Source organism: Pseudonaja textilis, unplaced genomic scaffold (genome assembly GCF_049901715.1).
Source record: "Pseudonaja textilis isolate UNSWEBS1 unplaced genomic scaffold, rPseTex1.2 PTEXSCF27, whole genome shotgun sequence".
In the NCBI taxonomy this organism is placed as follows: Eukaryota; Metazoa; Chordata; class Lepidosauria; order Squamata; family Elapidae; genus Pseudonaja; species Pseudonaja textilis.
The window spans coordinates 263660-282291 of record NW_028262878.1 but is presented as its reverse complement, the minus strand read 5'-3'; the positions used below and the strand labels follow the sequence as shown (position 1 = coordinate 282291).

The 18632-nt window shown below is 54.8% G+C and overlaps 1 protein-coding gene across 1 annotated transcript; it reads right to left on the bottom strand.

The window, feature by feature from the left end:
- Nucleotides 1-332: 332 nt before the first annotated feature.
- Nucleotides 333-16426, bottom strand: KCNH2 (potassium voltage-gated channel subfamily H member 2). The gene is given in 16 exon segments (XM_087919127.1): nt 333-397; nt 400-514; nt 744-930; nt 2348-2552; nt 2841-3098; nt 5124-5223; nt 5369-5562; nt 7785-8037; nt 9640-9848; nt 14154-14423; nt 14426-14444; nt 14447-14527; nt 15706-15867; nt 15869-15925; nt 15927-16005; nt 16257-16426. Coding segments are annotated over 16 exon segments (2424 nt in total).
- Between the last annotated feature and the right edge of the window lie 2206 nt (nt 16427-18632).

Below are 18632 nucleotides of genomic sequence, written 5' to 3'. Positions count from 1 at the left end.
CTCGTCGGGGGTTCCAGCTCGGGGTGGCCGGAGCCCCGGAACCAGTCAAGGGCGGGCCAACCCGACCATTTCAGGGTCCCGAAAGGCCGCCGGGCTCCTCGCCGTCGGCGTCCCGTTCAGCTCCGTGCGCATCGTCCTCTTGTCCCGCACGACGCCGGGAGTCCTCTCCTTGTCTTGGTTAGACCAGCTAACGTCGTTGCGGGAGAACGGCTGGCCTGCGCCGGGCCGGGCTGGTTCGCCCGCCCCATTTCTCGTCCACCGTCGGTTTCTTCCGTTGGCCGAGAGAACCCTCTTCCGGGCCGGGTGGGGGGATGGCTCCGTCCCCGAGTCCATTAACTGCCGGGGTCCGAGCCATGTCTGTGCAAGTCGGGAGGAGGCAAATCCGGGCGGCCGCGTGGGTCAGCTGTCCCGGGAGCGAGAGGCGCCGAGGGGCCGCGCAGGGTAACTCCACCAGCAAGACCACCTCCTTGCCGGGCGTGGTGGTGTCAGGTTGGGGCGGCGGGAAAGGAGGCACCTGAGGAGGAGGGGAGGAGAGAAAGATTAGTGGGGGAGATGGGGGAAGGGGTCGACGCCCGCCCCTTGAAAAGGAGGAGGAGCCGCACCGCAAACGGGCCGCATGCAGCTCGGTTCGTCTGACCAGTCACATCCCTCCGGGTGGGGAGGGAGTTTCGGTCCAGTCCTGGAGTGCCAGACGACGATCGCGCATCCGCATGGTTGTCTCTCTTTCGACGGAGGACACTCACCTGTGTCCGAGGGCAGAGCACCTGCGCCAGGACGGGCGGGAAGGCCAAGGGGTGGTCCCCCGAGGACGGCGTGGCATTCGGCAGCTGTGGCGAGGAGACGGTGCTGTAGGCGGGCGGCCCCAGGGCGGCTTGGCGCTGGAGCAGCTGGAGGATGGACGCCACGTCTGTCGTCAAGCGGGTCTCCAGCCTGCGAGGGGAGGGGAGGGAGAGGGAGAGGCAGGGTCGGCGGGTGACGGGCTGGCGAGCGAAGGTGGCGTCCGGGTTCCGCGTGCCACAGAGCCCGACGCCGCAAGACCTGCGACGATTTAGGAGGAGCTCCGCCCTGGGTGGGTTATCCATCCCGTTCTCCGACGGCGGCTGGGTGTCCTCGATCGTGGCTCCGCGCGACGCAAGGGGCCTCCGCGCTCCCCGGCGGTGACTTGGTGCCAGGAAGGCGTACACACACACACACACACACACACACACACACAGAGACAAAATCCGCCCCAGGTCAGGACCGAGCAACCTTCCTTGCGGACAACCCACCCGGGGTAGAAACGACCCTCCGCTCCTTCGAGAACAGCTCTTCCCAGGAGTCCCTGTTTCACCGGACGGGGCTGTGGGGGAGGGGGCTTGGGAGAATGGAAAGGACACCCCTCGTCGAGGAAGGGATCTTGGGGTGAGGCGTGAGCAGCCTTCAGCCTGCCCCCCCTCTTCCCTTGGCCAGCAAATGCCCAGGAGCGAGATCCAGCTAAGTTTGCACGGCACAAACTCCCCTCTCTCTGTCTCTCTCTGTGTTTCTCTCTCTCTGTGTCTGTTGTCTCTGTCGTCTCTCTCTCTCTTTGTGTCTCTCTTGTCTCTCTCTGTCTCTGTCATTTCTCTCTCTGTGTGTGTCTCTCTCTCTGTCTCCATCACTCTCTCTCTCTGTGTCTGTCTCTGTCTGTCTCTTGTCTCTCTGTCTCTCTCTCTCTCTCTCTCCGTCTCTCTCTCTATCTCTCTGCCTCTGTCTCTGTCATCTCTCTCTCTGTGTGTGTATCTCTCTCTCTGTTTCTCCGTCTCTCTCTCTCTCTCTTTTTGTCTCTGTCATCTTTCTCTGTATTTCTGTCTCTTGTCTCTCTTTTTGTGTCTGTCTCTTCTCTCTCTGTCTCTCTGTCTCTCTCTCTCTGTCTCTGTCTCTGTCTCATCTCTCTCTGTTTCTCTCTGTGTGTCTTTCTCTTGTCTCTCTCTGTGTCTCTGTCTCTCTGTCTGTTTCTCTCTATGTGTCTCTCTCTCTTTGTCTCTCTGTGTCTGTCTCTTGTCTCTCTCCGTCTCTGTCTCTGTCTCTTTCTCTCTCTCTCTGTTTCTCTCTGTCTGTCTCTCTCTCTCTCTGTCTCTCTCTCTTGTCTCTCTCTCTCTCTCTGTCTGTCTCTTTCTCTCTCTGTTTCTCTCTCTCTCTATCTTTGTGTCTCTCTTTGTGTCTCTCTTGTCTCTCTCCGTCTCTCTCTCTCTCTGTCTCTGTCTCTCTCTCTGTTTCTCTCTATGTCTCTCTCTCTCTCTCTCTCTCTCTCTCTGTCTTTGTCTCTATTAGTCTCTCTCTCTCTCTCACAAACACACACGCGCACACCCCCCATGTCCACCCACTCTACCTGTTGAGTTGCTTTTGCAGCAGGTCCAGCCGGCCCTCCAGCTCGCTCCGATGATGCCGCCTGCCGGAAGGGAGGCTGCCGCTGCCGGCCAGCGGGAGGTCGAGGACGGGGCGGGGAGGAGCCGGGCAACGAGGCAACTCCTGGTACTGACGCTCTCGGCTCTCGCTCCAGAAGCTGAAGATATTCGACACGCCTGAAAAGGCTCCTGGGGGGAAGGAGGGAAGAACACACACATACACACACACACACACACACACACACACACACACAGGAGAGGAGGGGGTCGTCAGCCCCGGGGGGGATCCTATGACATCCCGTCTCCGAGAAGCTGCCGTGGCTCCTTGCAGGCTGAAAGGCTAGCTCTCAAGCTAGCGAAGAAGGATGGAGACCCCCCCACCGTGCGATGGGAGTGGCCAAGCCGCCCCTCCTCCTTCTCTTCCCCCCGCCCAACAAATTGATACGGCGGGCGATGAGCGCCCCCAACAGGCCTTACCGGAGAGCGGGTTGCAGGAGTCGCCGCTCAGCTCCTCGGGGGGCGCTGCGGAGGGAGGCCCGGGCAGGTTTCTGTTCGCCGCGTGGAAAGGCGACAGCTCGGTGGCCCTGGAGACGGGGATGGGGGTCTCCTCCTCGTCGCTGGAGGCGGCCGAGCTGCTGAGGCAGGGCTCCCACTGGGGACCGGATGGCGCCTGGCAGTTCTGGCAGCTTAGGTGCAGCGCCTTGGCCGGCGGCTTCACGTCGCCCAGGTGATCATCTGCGCGACATGGAAGACCAAAAAAATGGACTTTGAGTGGATGGCGGGTAGTAGTTCTCCAGCAACGTTTCCCAGGCTGCGGCGGGGTCCATAGGACACGGGGGGCTCAAACCCCGAAGTATTTTAGTTGTCCTCCATGGGTCAGACGAGGGGGAGGGAAGATCGGACGGACGTCTCCGGCCGCTCCGAATGACTCTCGATCCCCCACAACCGGTTTGCGCGAAACTGTCAAAACTGGCTTTGAATTACCGCCGGTCCAAAGGGAGCCGCGGGCGTTGGGGAACAGGTGCCTGCGTGGACACCCTATTTTGGGGGGGGGCTTGGTTGGCCTTCCTGACAGCCCCCCCTGCACTGTCGCATCCACTAGGCAAGAACTGGGATCCCGAACTGGTTCGAACCGGTTTTGGAGAACTGCTGGCGGAACGTTTTGTCTCGTTCGGAGAAGCGGGAAACCCCACTTCGGTATTTGCCGCTTCTCTGAACGACACCAAACTTTCCTGCCGCCGGTTCTCACCTCGGGCCGGCCCCGCCCCCGCCCGCCCGCTGCCGTTACCTCTCCAACCTTCCCTCATTGTTTTTTTACTCAGCTTATTCAAAACGGATTGCTGCGCCTTCAAACTCCGCAGCTCGCCCGCACGGATACGGAAAGGCGGTCTTTGAGACCGCCCCCCCGCCACGCACCCGCTCTCCGAATCGGTGGGAAAACAATTCAGGAACCCCACTGCCGCCGGTTGGGTATGCTCCCAGAAGGCCCATCTAGGCCCGAAACTGGGCACGGGGTAGCCACCGCAACACACCCAATCCCACATTTTGCCCCGCCAGTCAAATTGAAGCACCCCGGAAGCCGCTCCAGCTCACGGGTCTCGAGTTTGACCCCCTCCCGGCCTACTGTGGTGGTCCGACGGCAAGTGGGGAGGAACCTAGGCCAGTCCGGTAATCGGACGATGGCCCCGGCGTCCGATACAGAGACGGAGCCAGCAGCGGATGTGCCGAATCCGGAGCCTCCAAGCGTCAGACAGCAGCGAGGCGGAGGAACAGCCAGGGCGCGTGTGCGCCGAGCTGCCAAAGCTAAAACAAAAAGGGGTGTGTGTGACGTGGGAGTAAATCTTGGAGATATTTGACCCTTCCTCTAAGAGGGGAAAAGGGACAGGAGCCTTTGCAGGAAGCAACTTTGTTCCACTAGCGTTCGGTGGGAAACCTTGAAGCTCCCGTGTTGAATTTGTCCTCCATTTTGGTCTCGTACGACCAGTTGAACATTGAATCATCGTCAGCATTTCAAGGGTGGGGGCTAATCAGAGTTCTCCCGAACGATTTCGGCCAACTTCTGCGGGGAATATTGACAACCTGTTTCAGACTTCTTACGGGCGTTGAAGGACTACAATTCACGGCCATCTTGAAAAAAAATTTTTTTTTTAAAGGGTTTGGGGACCGACGTGCGTTGGTTACGTGTCTCTGTAAGTCCTGGTTTCCCAGAGGGAGGGAGGGAAGGAGGGAGGGAGGGAGACCCCGCCCTCATCTCTGACTCGGCAGCTGCTGGTCCTTCGCCCGCACTATCAGCCCCCACCCCACCCTACGGAAAGAGACAATGTGCGGCCTCCCCCCTCGCCGAACGTAGTAGCCCACCCAGGAGTCGGATCCTATTCGTTCCACGACCCGTTCGGCTCTTGCGCGGCTTTTCCCTACCCGCAGCCGATCCTGCGGAGACGAGAAAGGAGAGAAAAGCGCAAAGGCGGGTGGGACGATCCGGCGCCTTTTCTCTTCTTCCTCCTCCTCCTCGCCGCCGATCGTTTTCCTCCTCTCCGCTGATCAGCGGGGAGGCCATTATATATTTTTTTTTCCTCGCAACCCGTTCGGCCGAACTGTTTTGCTCGCGCTCCTGGGCCCTTCGACCATCGGCTCGTTCCGGGAATGGCGCCCTTTGGAAGTTTTCCAAGGTGTGTGTGTGTGTGTGGACGGGAGGGGAGGCTGAGGGCCCGAGCAAACTTCAACGGGGTGTATATGTGGGCTTTTCCGGCCACCTCTCACCTTTCTCGGTGCGTCGCCGGAAAGAGAGCTTGCGCCGTCGCAGCCGGTTGAAGCCCTTGTCGGTCTCGTCGCTGTCCGGCGAGCCCGGGATCATGTTGGTCTGCGAGGACACAAGGCCAGCTGTCACTTTGGGGACGGGCGGGGAACGAGACTCGGCAGGAAAGACACGTTTGGGAAAAAGTGCCCAACGAGCACGTTTCGGGTGCCGCCCTCTCCCCCTCCCGCCCCGTCCGCGAAACACTCACGTCTCTCAGGTTGAAGGTGATCTCCAAGTTAGACCAGAAATGGTCGGAGAACTCTGGGTACATTTCCAGCACCTCCAAAAGATCCTCCCGGTGGATCTTGTGCAGGTCGCAGTAGGTGAGGGCTCGCACGTCCGCGTTGGACTTGCCGGGACGGGCGTACAGGTTGAGCGGCTCGCCGAAGATGTCGTTCTTCCCTGCAGGAGGCGGAGAAGAGGAGGCGCGAAGGGCGGTGGGATAGCCGCGGGGAGACGGCGTCCCTCGGCGGCCATTTTGGGGGGCGGTTTTCAGGTCTCTCGCATGGGACAAGAAAGACCGTTCTGAATGATGGGGAGGTGGCTTGGGAGTTGGGTCGCCGAGCGGCGGAATTTGGATACCGTGGTTTCCCCTCAAAATACGGCCTAGTCATAAAACTAAGCCTTAGCTTGATTTTCGCACCGCTGCCTAATAGATACCCCTAAGATAGCGACGGTTAACCTTTCGAGCACCGAGGGCCAAAACTCGGTGCGCCGGAAACCAGAAACAGCAGTTCTTGGTGTGCGGCCACCTGGTCCCCTGGCTTCTAACGCAACACCAAGTAGCTTTAGTCCAGAAAAGTTGAGCTAAGCCCCTCCCAGGCTCCTTGCTGTCTCCTCCTTGCTCAATACCATTTCAGTTTCCAAACAGCCCTCAGCTCTCTCACACACTGACTGGACAAATGCCCCCTGGACGCTGGTAAGCAGAGGCTCCATCTATCTCTATCTATCTCTATCTCTATCTATGTATCTATTTATTTATATCTATATCTATCTATCTATCTATATCTATTATATCTATATATATATATATACATATACATGTTAAGTACCCGCGAAAACTTAAGAAAACCTATATCTATATCTATCTATATCTATATCTATCTATATCTATATTATATCTATATCTATATATACATGTAAGTACCCGCGAAAACTTAAGAAAACCTATATCTATATCTATATCTATCTATTTATAACTATATCTATCTATTATATCTATATCTATATCTATATCTATCTATCTATCTATCTATTTATATCTATATCTATCTATCTATATCTATTTATATATCTATTTATATCTATCTATCTATATCTATTTATTTATATCTATATTTATCTACCTATATCTATATCTATTATATCTATATCTATATCAATCTATCTATCTATATCTATATCTATCTATCTATAATGTATGTATGTATTTACAGAGCAGCTTTTCAAATTGGACTTCTCTTTTTACATATATATATATATAAATTTGGTATTTTTATCACAACAACAAAAAAACCAACACAAAACCTTCTTTCTGGTCCACAGTGTGTCAAGTTGAGTACATATTTCTTTGTGCACAAAATAACATTATCATAGTATCCTGTCTAACTTGTATATATTTATAATCCTTCTTATTAATATTTTATCCTTAGCTTTATAACCATTAACTTTCAACCAGATCTTTCAAGTTCATTTTCTTACTGTCTCTAGCTCGTCTATTTATTCATATATTAGTATATTATACTGTGCTACTATACCGTACTATTATGCGAATATTAACTTATAATAATGTTAATATAATACATTATTAAATATAATAATATAATATTAATATAATATGACTAACTATAATAATATAATATTAATATAATATAATATAATATGAATATATGACTAATAATATAATATTAATATGACTATAATAATATAAAATTAATATAATATGACTATAATATAATATGAATATAATATGACTAACTATAATATAGCATTAATATAATATGACTTAATATAATATACTATTAATATATGACTAAATATAATAATATAATATAACTATAATATGACTATAATAATATAATATGAATATAATATGACTAATTATAATACTATAATATGAATATAATATGACTAACTATAATAATATAATATGAATATAATATGACTATATACAATAATGAATATGAATATAATATGACTAACTATAATAATATAATATTAATGTGATAATATTCATATAAATATGAATATAATATAATATTAATAATATTAAGAAGTGGAAAAATCCCCGAAGAAACCTAAATACCAAAAATATAGTATGAATATAACATGACTAACTATAATATAATATGAATATAATATGACTATGTACAATAATATAATATTAATATAACATGACTAAACATAATAATATAATATTCATATAATATTCATATAAATATTAATATAATATTACTCTCAAGACGTGGGAAAATCCCTGAAGAAACCTAAATACCATCGCTATAATATTAATATTAATATATATCTAAGCCGATGTCGTTCAGGGCTTTGCCCTTCTAGCCAACCTGTTCATCTCATCCATTCCCAAACCGAAATCGCGGGGACGCCTAAAACGGCCTCCTCACCTAAAATGGCCACCACCACGTCTCCCCGGAGGATCTCGATGGAGCCGCGGGAGATGAAGTAGAGGGCGGTCAGCACGTCGCCGGCGTGGACCAGGGTGTCGCCCGGCGGGGCGTGGGTGGTCTTGAACTTCATGGCCAAGGCCCGCAAGCAACCTTTCCTGGCGCCCCGGAAGGGACGGCAGTTCTGCAGCAGCGTCCGGTTGAGGTGGAGGCAGATGTCGGCTTGCAGGCAGTCGGGGAAACCCTTGAGGACCTGCGGATTGGAGGAAGAGGGGAGACAAGAGTTCAAATTCGGCATGAGGGGAACGAAGGTTACGATACCGCTGAATTTGAAGAGGCGGACTGTCTCGCGTCGAACGACGGGAGAGTCGCATCAAACGAGAAATGGGAAAACAACGGAGAGAATGAGAGAGGGAAACAAATGAAAGAGAGAAGAAAGGAAAAAAGAAAGGAAGGAAGGAAGGAAGGAAGGAAGGAAGGAAAAGGAAAACAACAAAGTGGGAGAGAAAGACAAACGAGAGAGAGAAAAGGGGAAAAAGGAACGAGAATGGGGAAACAATGGAGAGAATGAGAGGGAAACAAATGAGAGAGAGAAGAAAGGAAGGAAGGAAGGTTGGAAGGAAGAAAGGGAGAGAAAAAAGAAAAAAATCAAAGGAAAGAAAGAGAGAAATGAGAGAGAGAAAAGGGGAGAAAAAGGAAAGAGAAATGGGAAAATGATGGAGAGAATGAGAGAAAAGAAAAGAAATGAGAGAGAAGGGGGAGAGGGAGAGTAATGAGAGAGAGAAAAGAGAGGGAAACAAATGAGAAAGAGAAGGAAGAGAAAGGAAGGAAGGAAGGAAGGAAGGAAGGAAGGAAGGAAGGAAGAAAGAAAGAAAGGGAGGAAAAGAAAAAACAAAGGAGAGAAAGAGAGAAATGAGAGAGAGAAAAGGGAAGAAAAAGGAAAGAGAAATGGGAAAACGATGGAGAGAAGGAGCGAGAGGAAAAAGAAAAAAAATGAAAGAGAGAAGGGGACAGGGGAGAAATGAGAGGGCGCTGGAGGGAGAGAATGAGAGAGAGCGAAAAGAGAGTGAAACAAGTGATAGAGAGAGAGAGAGAGAAAAGAAAGCAAGAAAGAGAGGAAAAAACCAAAGGAGAGAAAGAGAGTAATGAGACAGAGAAAAGGGGAGAAAAAGGAAAGAAATGGGAAATGATGGAGAGAATGAGAGAGGGGGAAAAAACGAAAGAAAGGAAAGACAGAAGGGGGAGAGGGAGAGAAATGAGAGAGAGGGAAAAGAGAGGGGAACAAATGAGAGAAAGAAAAGAAAGAAAGAAAGAAAGAAAGAAAGAAAGAGGGAACGGAAAAAGAAAAAACAAACAAACTGGGAAAGAAAGAGAAATGAGAGAGAGAATAGTGGAGAAAAAGGAAAGAGAAATGGGAAAACGATGGAGAGAAAGAGAGAAAAGAAAAAGAGGAAGAAATGAAAGAGAGAACGGGGAGAGGGACAAAGAAATGAGAGAGAGCTGGAGGGAGAGAATGAGAGAGGGAAACAAAATGAGAGAGAGAAAGAAGAGAAAGGAAGAAAGAAAGAAAAAAAGAAAGAAAGAGAGGAAAATGAAAAAAAATAAAGTGGGCGAGAAAGAAAAACGAGAGAGAGAAAAGGAGAGAAAAAGGAAAGAGAAAGGGGAAAACGACGGAGACGAGAGAGAAAAAAGAGAAAGAAAGGAGCGAGACAACGGGGAGAGGGGGAGAAATGAGAGAGAGACAGAGAGAGAGCGGGAGGGAGAGAAGGAGAGAAGGGAAAGAAAGGAGAGAGACGGGGGGAAGGAAAGGAAGAAAGGAAAAAGGAAGGAAGGGGGAGAGAGAGAGAGAGGCCGCCGCCTCACCGCTGCTCATGTCGATGCCGTTGGTGTACGACCAGGCGTGCTGGAAGTACTCTTCGAGGCGCTGGCGCAGCGGGTTGGGGATTTGGTGGAAGCGGATGAACTCCCGCACTCGCAGCATCTGGGTGTGGTAGCGGGCGGTGCCGGAGTAGAGCCGTTGGATGATGGCCGAGACGTTCCCAAAAATGCTGGCGTACATCAGCGCTGGCGAGAAAAAAGAGACCCCCCCGTTCTTCCGTCAGCTGCTATCCCCTCTCGGGCGTTTTGACTCAGTCGCTCCGCGGGGAAATCAGGGGAGGAAGCTCTCCAGTCCTCTCGATCCACGGCGCCAACTGCCCTGGGCTTGATATTCGCTCAGCGCCAGCTCGTCGGGCCTGGTTTCGGGGCGGCCCGTTGACCGATGGGCCCTCCGGCCGCCGAAATCAGGCGGTAGGGGGAATCGGACAACGGGAGAGCTCCAATGGGGAAGAGGGAACGGAGCTAGCAGAGGGAAGAGACAGAGGTGGAGCCTGAGCCGTCCGCTCGCCCTCAGAGGGAGAGTCAACAGCCCCGGATCTGGAGGGGCCGGAATGAAGTAGAAGAGGGAGTGGAGCTACTAGAGGGAAGAGACAGAGGTGGAGCCTGAGCCGTCCGCTCGCCCTCAGAGGGAGAGAGTCAACAGCCCCCGGATCTGGAGGGGGCCAAGGAAGTAGAAGAGGGAGTGGAGCTACTAGAGGGAAGAGACAGAGGGAGCCTGAGCCGTCCGCTCGTCCTCAGAGGGAGAGTCAACAGCCCCCCGGATCTGGAGGAGGCCAATGAAGTAGAAGAGGGAGTGGAGCTACTAGAGGGAGGAGACAGAGGGAGAGCATGAGCTGGTCCGTCGCCCTCAGAGGGAGAGTCAACAGACCCCAGATCTGGAGGAGGCGGATGAAGTAGAAGAGGGAGCGGAGCTACTAGAGGGAGGAGACGGAGGAGGAGCCTGAATCGTCCGCTCGCCCTCAGAGGGAGAGTCAACAGCCCCCCTGATCTGGAGGAGGCCCACGAAGTAGAAGAGGGAGCGGAGCTACTAGAGGGAGGGAGACAGAGGGATAGCCTGAGCCATCCGCCGCCCTCAGAAGGAGAGTCAACAGCCGCCCGGATCTGGAGGAGGCCGACAAAGTAGAAGAGGGAGCAGAGCTACTAGAGGGAGGAGACAGAGGGGGAGCCTGAGCCGTCCGCTCGCCCTCAGAGGGAGAGTCAACAGCCCCCCGAGATCTGGAGGAGGCCGACGAAGAGCGGAGCTCGCAGCAGGGTTGCCACATCGCAGTTTGGCTCTGCGGCCGAACTCCAGTCAAAATACAGCCAAATTTGGCCAAATTCTTTTTGGCTTGTGGGGACGCGCAAGCGCGAGGGAAGGAGAACGCCAGAGGACGCGCTTATCCTCCTTTTCGCTCAGGGTGACGCGCATGCGCGAGGGAAGGAGAGCTCGGGATGGGTGAGGAAGCCGAGGGGGTATGGCGTTGGAACGAGCCGTAATCGGAAGGAATGGGGTGTGGTGTCGACGGGAGGAGGAGCCCGCCCCCTGCTCGGGTCACAGGCGGGAAGGGGGCGTGGCCGGGCGCCAAGGTCCCCGAAGGGGTGCGTGACGGGTGTTGAGAGGAAGCGGGCGTGTCGGAGAACTGAGAGGACGCGTTTGTCCTCCTTTTTTGCTCGCGGGGATGCGCGTGCGCGAGGGGAGGAGAGCAGCTGGGTTGCCCTCCGGCCGATTTCACGGCCAAGCAACTTTCGTATGGCCAAATATTATCCGCCATCATTTTTTCACGGCCAAACAGAGAAGAAATACGGCCGGATTTCTCGAATTTGGCCGGAAAAAGATGGCAACCCTGGCTAGCAGAGGGAAGAGACAGAGGCGGAGCCTGAGCCGTCCGCCCGCCCTCGGAGGGAGAGTCAACTGCACCCCCAGTATCTGGAGGAGGCTGACACAACCCAGCTGCAACACAATTTGACAAATTCTTTTGGTTTCAGAAGCGCCGGGGAAGGAGAACGCTAGAGGACGCGCCATCTCCTTTCGCTTTCAGGGGGACACAGATGCGCTGGTGGGAAGGAGAGCTCCACGTGGTGGAGGAAGCCGAGGGGTAAGCATGCTGAACGAGCCGGAATCGAAGAATGGGGGTGTGGTGTCGACGGAGGAGGAGCTCCTACTTCACCGGGTCACAGGCGGAAGGGGGCGTGGCCGGGCGCTGTCCCGGGCGTTGACGGGTGCCGCTGAGGAGGCGGCTGTCGGGAGAACTGGTGAGGACGCTGCTGTCCCCTGCCGTGAGTAGGGAGAGAGAAAGTGAGTTGGCTTTTCATTCTCCGGCCGATTTCTGCCACAAGCAACTGTATGCACACAAACACATCCACCATCATTTTTCACACTTCCACAAACAGAGAAGAAATGCCGATTTCTCTGCACTGCATGGAAAGATGGCAACCCTGGCTAGTGAGGGAAGAGACAGAGATGGAGCCTGAGCCGTCCACTCACCGAGGGAGAGTCAACTGCACCCCTGCAGATCTGGGAGGAGGCTGATGAAGTAGGTATGAGGGACAGATCTGCGGAGGAGCAGCACTGCAGAGAGAGAGAGAGAGAGAGAGAGGGAAATCTATAGGCCGGTCCTGACGGGAAGATACCACCAGTGGTGAGGGCCCACCCTAGCTCTGTGAGAGTTACCAGCAGAGTTGAATGAATGAGGCAGGGCAAACGCGTCCTTTACAGACCAGTGGCTCGATTTTTTTTGGTGCCGCGCTCGGATTACATCATCAAATGATCCATGCCCGGCATCGGTTAATTTCAGCACGCGAATGACCAAGGCAAATGCCGAAGTCAGGCCGCACTGCCTGCCAGCCCCGCTTCTTCCTGCCACCTTCAACTCCTCCCCAGGCCTTGATCGACGGGCTTCGCTTCGACGGCTTCAGGGACGGCCGCCATTTCGCTTGCTGTGGGTTTAACGGCAACTCCTCGCACTCTGGGTTTTGCCCGAGCGACCGCCAGCCAGGTCACGTGTCCCCCGCTTCTCCCGCCAACTTCCCAACTCTCCTTTGTACCTCAGTCGACGCTCCGGGGACGGCTTCTCAGATGGTCGCCAAGCCGCCTTGTCTCGAAGGCGCTGAACGAACTCGCGCCTGCGTTTGCTCAAACCACCTTGATGAAACGGGCAGCAAGCAGATTCCTTCGGGACCTGAACGCCGCTTCCAGCTCACCCAGAAGCACTTTGTCGTGCCAAACAAGATGGGCATGGCAAGCCCAGCAAACTGTCGTCCGGTGAGGAACGCATTCTCTACCGACCGGGACTGTCTGCGGCTCCCGGTGGTTGGGGACCCCTGGGCTAGACAGACGGTGCCACGCCATTTGAGAGAGAAACATTCATGGCCGAGGGAGAGGAGAGGCGGTGGAAATCTAGGGGTTGGATCTCGGGACGGTGTTAAGGCGACGCCCCACCGTAATCCCTTAACAGCGCTGTGGACACGAATATAGGTTGCGGACGACTCTCGGTCTTCTCCGGACCCAACCTTGGCCGGCTCCGAATTAAACAATCTTGAGAGCTAATTCCGTCAAGAAGGGATTGGTCGAATGACAGGGGTCCCCCCAACTACTGTCATGACCACCCCCTTCGTTTCCTACCGGGTCAGCCGGTTTGCTGGGTGGTCGCCATCTTGTTTCGACGACGAAAGGGGCTTCCGGAGGAGCTTTCCAGTTTGAAAGGGCGCTGGGTCTCCGAGACTCGCTGTTTTTGCTCTTCTATCAAGGCGGCAGCTTCAACGAAATTAAGGCGCGATTTCGTGCCACGAACCAAGCCGAGTGACTGCCCCAAGTTCTCCTGAATGCTGAGTGCGAGGTGGGCCAGTGAGGAGTTGAAGCTACGGGGAGAAGCGCGACACGGCTGGCCAAGTCGCTTGAACGAAACTACGGCGCTGGGATTCTTCGCACCCAATGCAAACCCAGCTGAGCGATCAGTGCCGGGTTGGCCCGGACATTGCATCGAGGTACAAAGGAAGAGCTGGAAGTTGGCGGTGGCGGGAGTGACGCCGTCGCCTTTAACTAAATTACCGCGCTCGAAACGACCGCCCCGGAACCTGCCCCAAACAATGTCGCACCGAGGTACAAAGGAGGAATTGGAAGTTGATTTGGAGAAGCTGCGCGGCACAACGGCCGTCGCCGAACGAAACTGCTTGGATGCCGCGCTTCACGGCGAAATGGTAGCCGAAGGCTCATCCTTAATACTCACCGAGGTACAACGAATTGGGAAGTACAGAGAAACGCAGACACGGCTCGTTGTCGCTCACCTCATCTCGCCGTTTCTGGATGCCGTCAAGTGATCGTTCTGGTGAAGTTTTTCTTCGGCGCTGCGAGACATGTTCCAGTTGCCGTGGGGGTTGTCCACCGGTCAGGCCGGGATTCTGGCCTCTAAATCAAGTCTCATGAGGCGAGCCCGCTGATTTCCCTCTCCCCCCTTCTCACGCCGCCGATCGAAAGGGGACGCCGCCTCCCACTGGCCCGCCGGGCATTACAACATGAGCATAACGTGATGGAGAAATCTTTCTCCTGGTTGGAGGCAGAAACGCTGCTGCTTTACCAGCCAGTGAGGCGCGAAGGTGGCAGGTATGTGATGTACTTGTCCTGATGTGGCCGAGGTGGCGGCGTGGTGGCACTGAAGGGCTTGTTTATCCACCGCCCCAGCCAGTGGAGCTACCGAAGGTCTTGAGCCTCCAGGTTGGCGAAGGCATTGTGATGCAGGCGCTTGCGCTGGCGCAGAGCGAAGGTGCACACTGGGAGGAAGAGACGGCCGCCCCGCACTCCGAGTAAGGCGGTCCATCCTAAGGGCTACTCCGGCACTCCAGGCTAAGAGCAGCTGCGCCGCCTTCAGCAGGCCGATCAGGGTGGTGGTCTGAGGCGGGGAGAGGGGAGGGGAGGAGGAGAAGTTGCTTGCAGGACGGGGGGTGATTCGCCCAGGCGCCCGCCCGACCGACCGTGGGACTCGCCTCTCCCCGTGACTCTGCAGGAGGAAAAGGGCAGAGGAAGAGGGAAAGAGGAGAAAGAAGAGGAGGAGGAGGAAGAGGGAAGAGGGAGGGAGAAGAGAGGAAGGAGAAGGGAGAAAGAAAAGAGGAGAAGAAAAAAAGAGAGAAAAGGAGGAAGTAGGGAGAGAGAAAGAAGAAGAGGAGGAAAAGGAAGAGAGGAGAAAAAGGAGGAAGAGGAAGAGAGGAGGAAGAAGAACAGGAAGAGGAGGAAGAGAAAGAGGAAAGGGAGGGGAAGGAGAAGGAGCAGGAGGGAGGAAGAGGAGGGAGGAGGGAAGAAAGGTGGAAGAAGAGGAAGAAAAGGAGGAGAAAGAGGAACAAGAGAAAAAGCAAGAGGAGAAGCAGAGGAAGCAGGAGAGAAGAGGGGGAGAAGAAGAAGAGGAGGAGAAAGAAAAAGAGGAGAAGAGGAGGAGGAAGGAAGAGGAGGAAGAGGAAGAAGAAGAAAGAGAAAGAAGAGGAGGAGGAAGAAAAGAGAAAGAGGAGGAAGGAGGGGGAAGAGAAAAGTGATGAGGAAGGAGAAGAAGAGGAAGAAGAGGAAGAGGGGAGGGAGAAGAAGAGGGGAGGAAGGAGAAGGAGAAAGCAGCCTGGAGGAGGAAAAGGAAGAAGAGGAAAAGGAAGAGAAGGAGAAGAGGAGGTGAGAGGAAGAAGAGAGGAGAAAGAAGTAGGAGGAGGGAGAGGGAGGAGGAAGAAAAAGAGGAAGAGGGAGGAAGAGAAAGAGGGTGGAGAAAAGGGGGAGGGGAGGCAGGAAGATATAAGGGAGGAAGGAGAAGGAGAAAGAAGAGAGGTGAGAGGAAGAGAAGAGGACAGAAAGGGAAGAAGAGGAGGAAGAGGAAAAGGGAGGAGAAGAGGGAGGAGGCAGGGAGGAAGTGGAGGAAGAGAAGAGGGAAGAGAAAAGGGGAGGGAAATGGGACTCAGAAACCGGGGAGGGGCTGAATGATCACCCACTCTCTGCGCCCGCCCACCCGCCGAAGACCTCCCGCCCCCTGGCCGGGGGCTGAGGGTGCAACCGACATCACGCTCTTCGGCCGTCCTTCCGCGTGCAGCCGCCTGCATTCTCCTCCGAATGGGAGCCGGAAAGACAGCAGGGCTTCTAACGGACATGCCACCACAATGTGATGAGGAACCACCTTTGAAGCTAGTGGATGGCATCTTGGCCGTGGTTGACCACCTCTCGTTGGCGCTGGGACGTGGTCGCATGAAGTTGGATGAGGACAGTCGATGGTAGCGCGGATGTCCACCATCAGGTCCACCACGCTGAGGGCGCCGCACGCAGTAGCCGCAGAGTAGATCCCGGCCTTCCTGGTCGTTGGACAGGAAAGCCGCCGAGTACGGTGAAGATGGCCGCAGATGACTACAGGAGGATCAATAATCCCAGACCGCGCTTTAGGCAAGTCAGGTGGAGATGGTCCACTGTGATGCTGCGCTTGAGCTTTCTGACTCCGCAGACGTCAGCGCCAATCTACACAGGTACCTGGCGGTGGGGCGGGGGAAGGGGCAGAAGAAGGAGGAGGTGAGTTGATGCGCTGAAGCAGCCCATTCGAGCCATGAGACCTTCCTCCTGTGATTCGGCGAGTCCAAGGATCGCTTGGGGGCCGCGGAGACCTTTCCCTGATTCGCGCAGCTCCGTGGGATCGCTCGAGCCGCTGAGCACTTCCCCGGATTCGGCGAGTCTGCACTGCCTGAGCCATGGAGTGACCTCCCGGATTAGGCGAGCTCTGCGTGGGATCGCTCTTGAGCTGCTGGAGGTTCCTCCCGATTTGCCATTCGCGCATTCGGGATGGGTTCGGTGGCGCTGAGGGAGGGAAGGGTGTAAGAAGGCTAGGTGAGCTGACCAAAGGTCCTCACCGCCGGAGCTGCACGGTCTCAGTCTGCCGCGGGAGCTCTTCCCGATCTGCAAGCCTGCAGCACTGGAATTGGTGCTGCCGGCATCGAGACCCCGGCCGGGCATGTGGGATGAGGCGGCAGGGGAGGGCGGCCTCAGCGGCGACTAGTTGGGAGGGAGGAATCCCCCAGCATGGGGGGAGCGGGGTGAGGACTCCCGGGATCAGGAGGAAGGACTCATGGGAAAGGAGGGGAGGTTTCAGTAAAGGCGGGGTGTAAGGAGTCGCGGGAGGAAGAGGTGAAAAAACTCTCAGGAAACGAGGGTGAGGATTCCCGCCACACAGGGAGGGTGAGGACTCCCACGAGGCAGGGGGGGAGGACTCCAGCACACACGGGGGGTGAGGACTCCCCAGTGTGTGGGCGTGAGGACTGTTGGGATCTGGGGGTGTAAGGATTGCCGGGACACGGGGGGGTTGAGTACTGCCGGGATGCGGGGTGTGAGGACTCCCGTGACATTGGAAGGGGAGGGATCCTGCGACATGGGAGTGAGGACTCCCGTGACTCCCGGAAACGCGAGGTGAGGACTCGTGCAATGTGGGGGGTGAGGACTCCCGGGTGCGCGGGACGCGGACGGCTGGGAGACGGGGGTGAGGACTCCCGCGACGCAGGGGTGAGGAACTACCGCACGTTGGGGTGAGGACTCCCATGGGGTGTTTGGGGCGGGGGTGAGCACTCCCGCAACACAACTGGGGTGAGGACTCTCCTGGTGTGTTTGGGACGGGGTTTGAGAACTTCCGGGACGTGGGGGTGAGGACTCCCCCTGGTGTGTTTGGGGCGGGGAGGGTGAGGATTCCCGCAACACAACTGGGATGAGGAGTCCCCTGGTGTGTCTGGGGCGGGGGTGAGGACTCCCGGGACACAGGGGTGAGGACTCCCGGGACGTTGGGGTGAGGACTCCCACGGTGTGTTTGGTTCAGGGGGTTAGGACTTCCGGGACGTGGGGGTGAGGACTCCCCTGGTGTGTTTGGGGCGGGGGTTGAGGACTCCCTGGGACACAGGGGTGAGGACTCCCGGGACGTTGGGGTGAGGACTCCCCCTGGTGTGTTTGGTTCAGGGGGTGAGGACTTCCGGGACGGGGGTGAGGAATCCGCTGGTGTGTTTGGGCGGGGGTGAGGACTCCCGGGACACAGGGGTGAGGAGTCCCGGGACGTTGGGGTGAGGACTCCCACGGTGTGTTTGGGGCGGAGGGTGAGGACTCCTGGGACACAGGGGTGAGGAGTCCCGGACGTTGGGAGTGAGGACTCCCCTGGTGTGTTTGGGGCGGGGGTGAGGACTCCCGCAACACAACTGGGGTGAGGACTCCCACGGTGTGTTTGGGGCGGGGGGGTGAGGACTTCGGGAGGTTGGGGGTGGGGCGAGGACTCCGCAACACAAGGGGGTGAGGACTCCCGGAGGCGGGGTGTGAGGACGGCCCGGACACAGGGGGTGTGAGGACGACGAATCGATGGATTCAAGTCGAGGAGAGAAAGAAAAAAGGGAGGGGGAACGTTGGGAGGGATCTGGGAGGTCATCTAGTCCAACCCCACTCCCCTCTTTCCCGAGCGGGAGAACTGTTGACAGAATAACAAGAGATGGGAAGGACCTCGGAGATCATCCACTCCAACCCTTTGCGCCAGCTGGAGAGCCCCGGTGTGTCAATCTCTATCCTACCCCTTGGATGGCTCGGAGGATGGCCAAGAAAGGAAAAAAGGGGGCTGGACTAGATGTCCTCCAAGGGTCCCTCCCATCTCTTGTTCTTCAGTCAGGGTCACCTGCTCAAGGAAGGGGCGTTGGGCTAGATGACCTCCAGGGCCCCTTTCCAACTCTTTTATGGTGGAGGGGTCTGTCTTGAGGAGGGGGTCGGGGTGGATGACCTCTAGGTCCCTTCCCAACTCTATTATGGTGGACCGGTCTGTCTTGAGCAGGGGGTTGGGCTAGATGACCTCTAGGGCCCCTTTCCAACTGTATTATTATGTATGGGTGTCCTGTTTGGAGCAGGGGGTTGGGCTAGATGTCCTCTGGGGTCCCTTTCCAACTCTTATTATGTACGGGTCTGTTTTGAGCAGGGGTCGGGCTAGATGACCTCTAGGGTCCCTTTCCAACTGTATTATGGTGAAC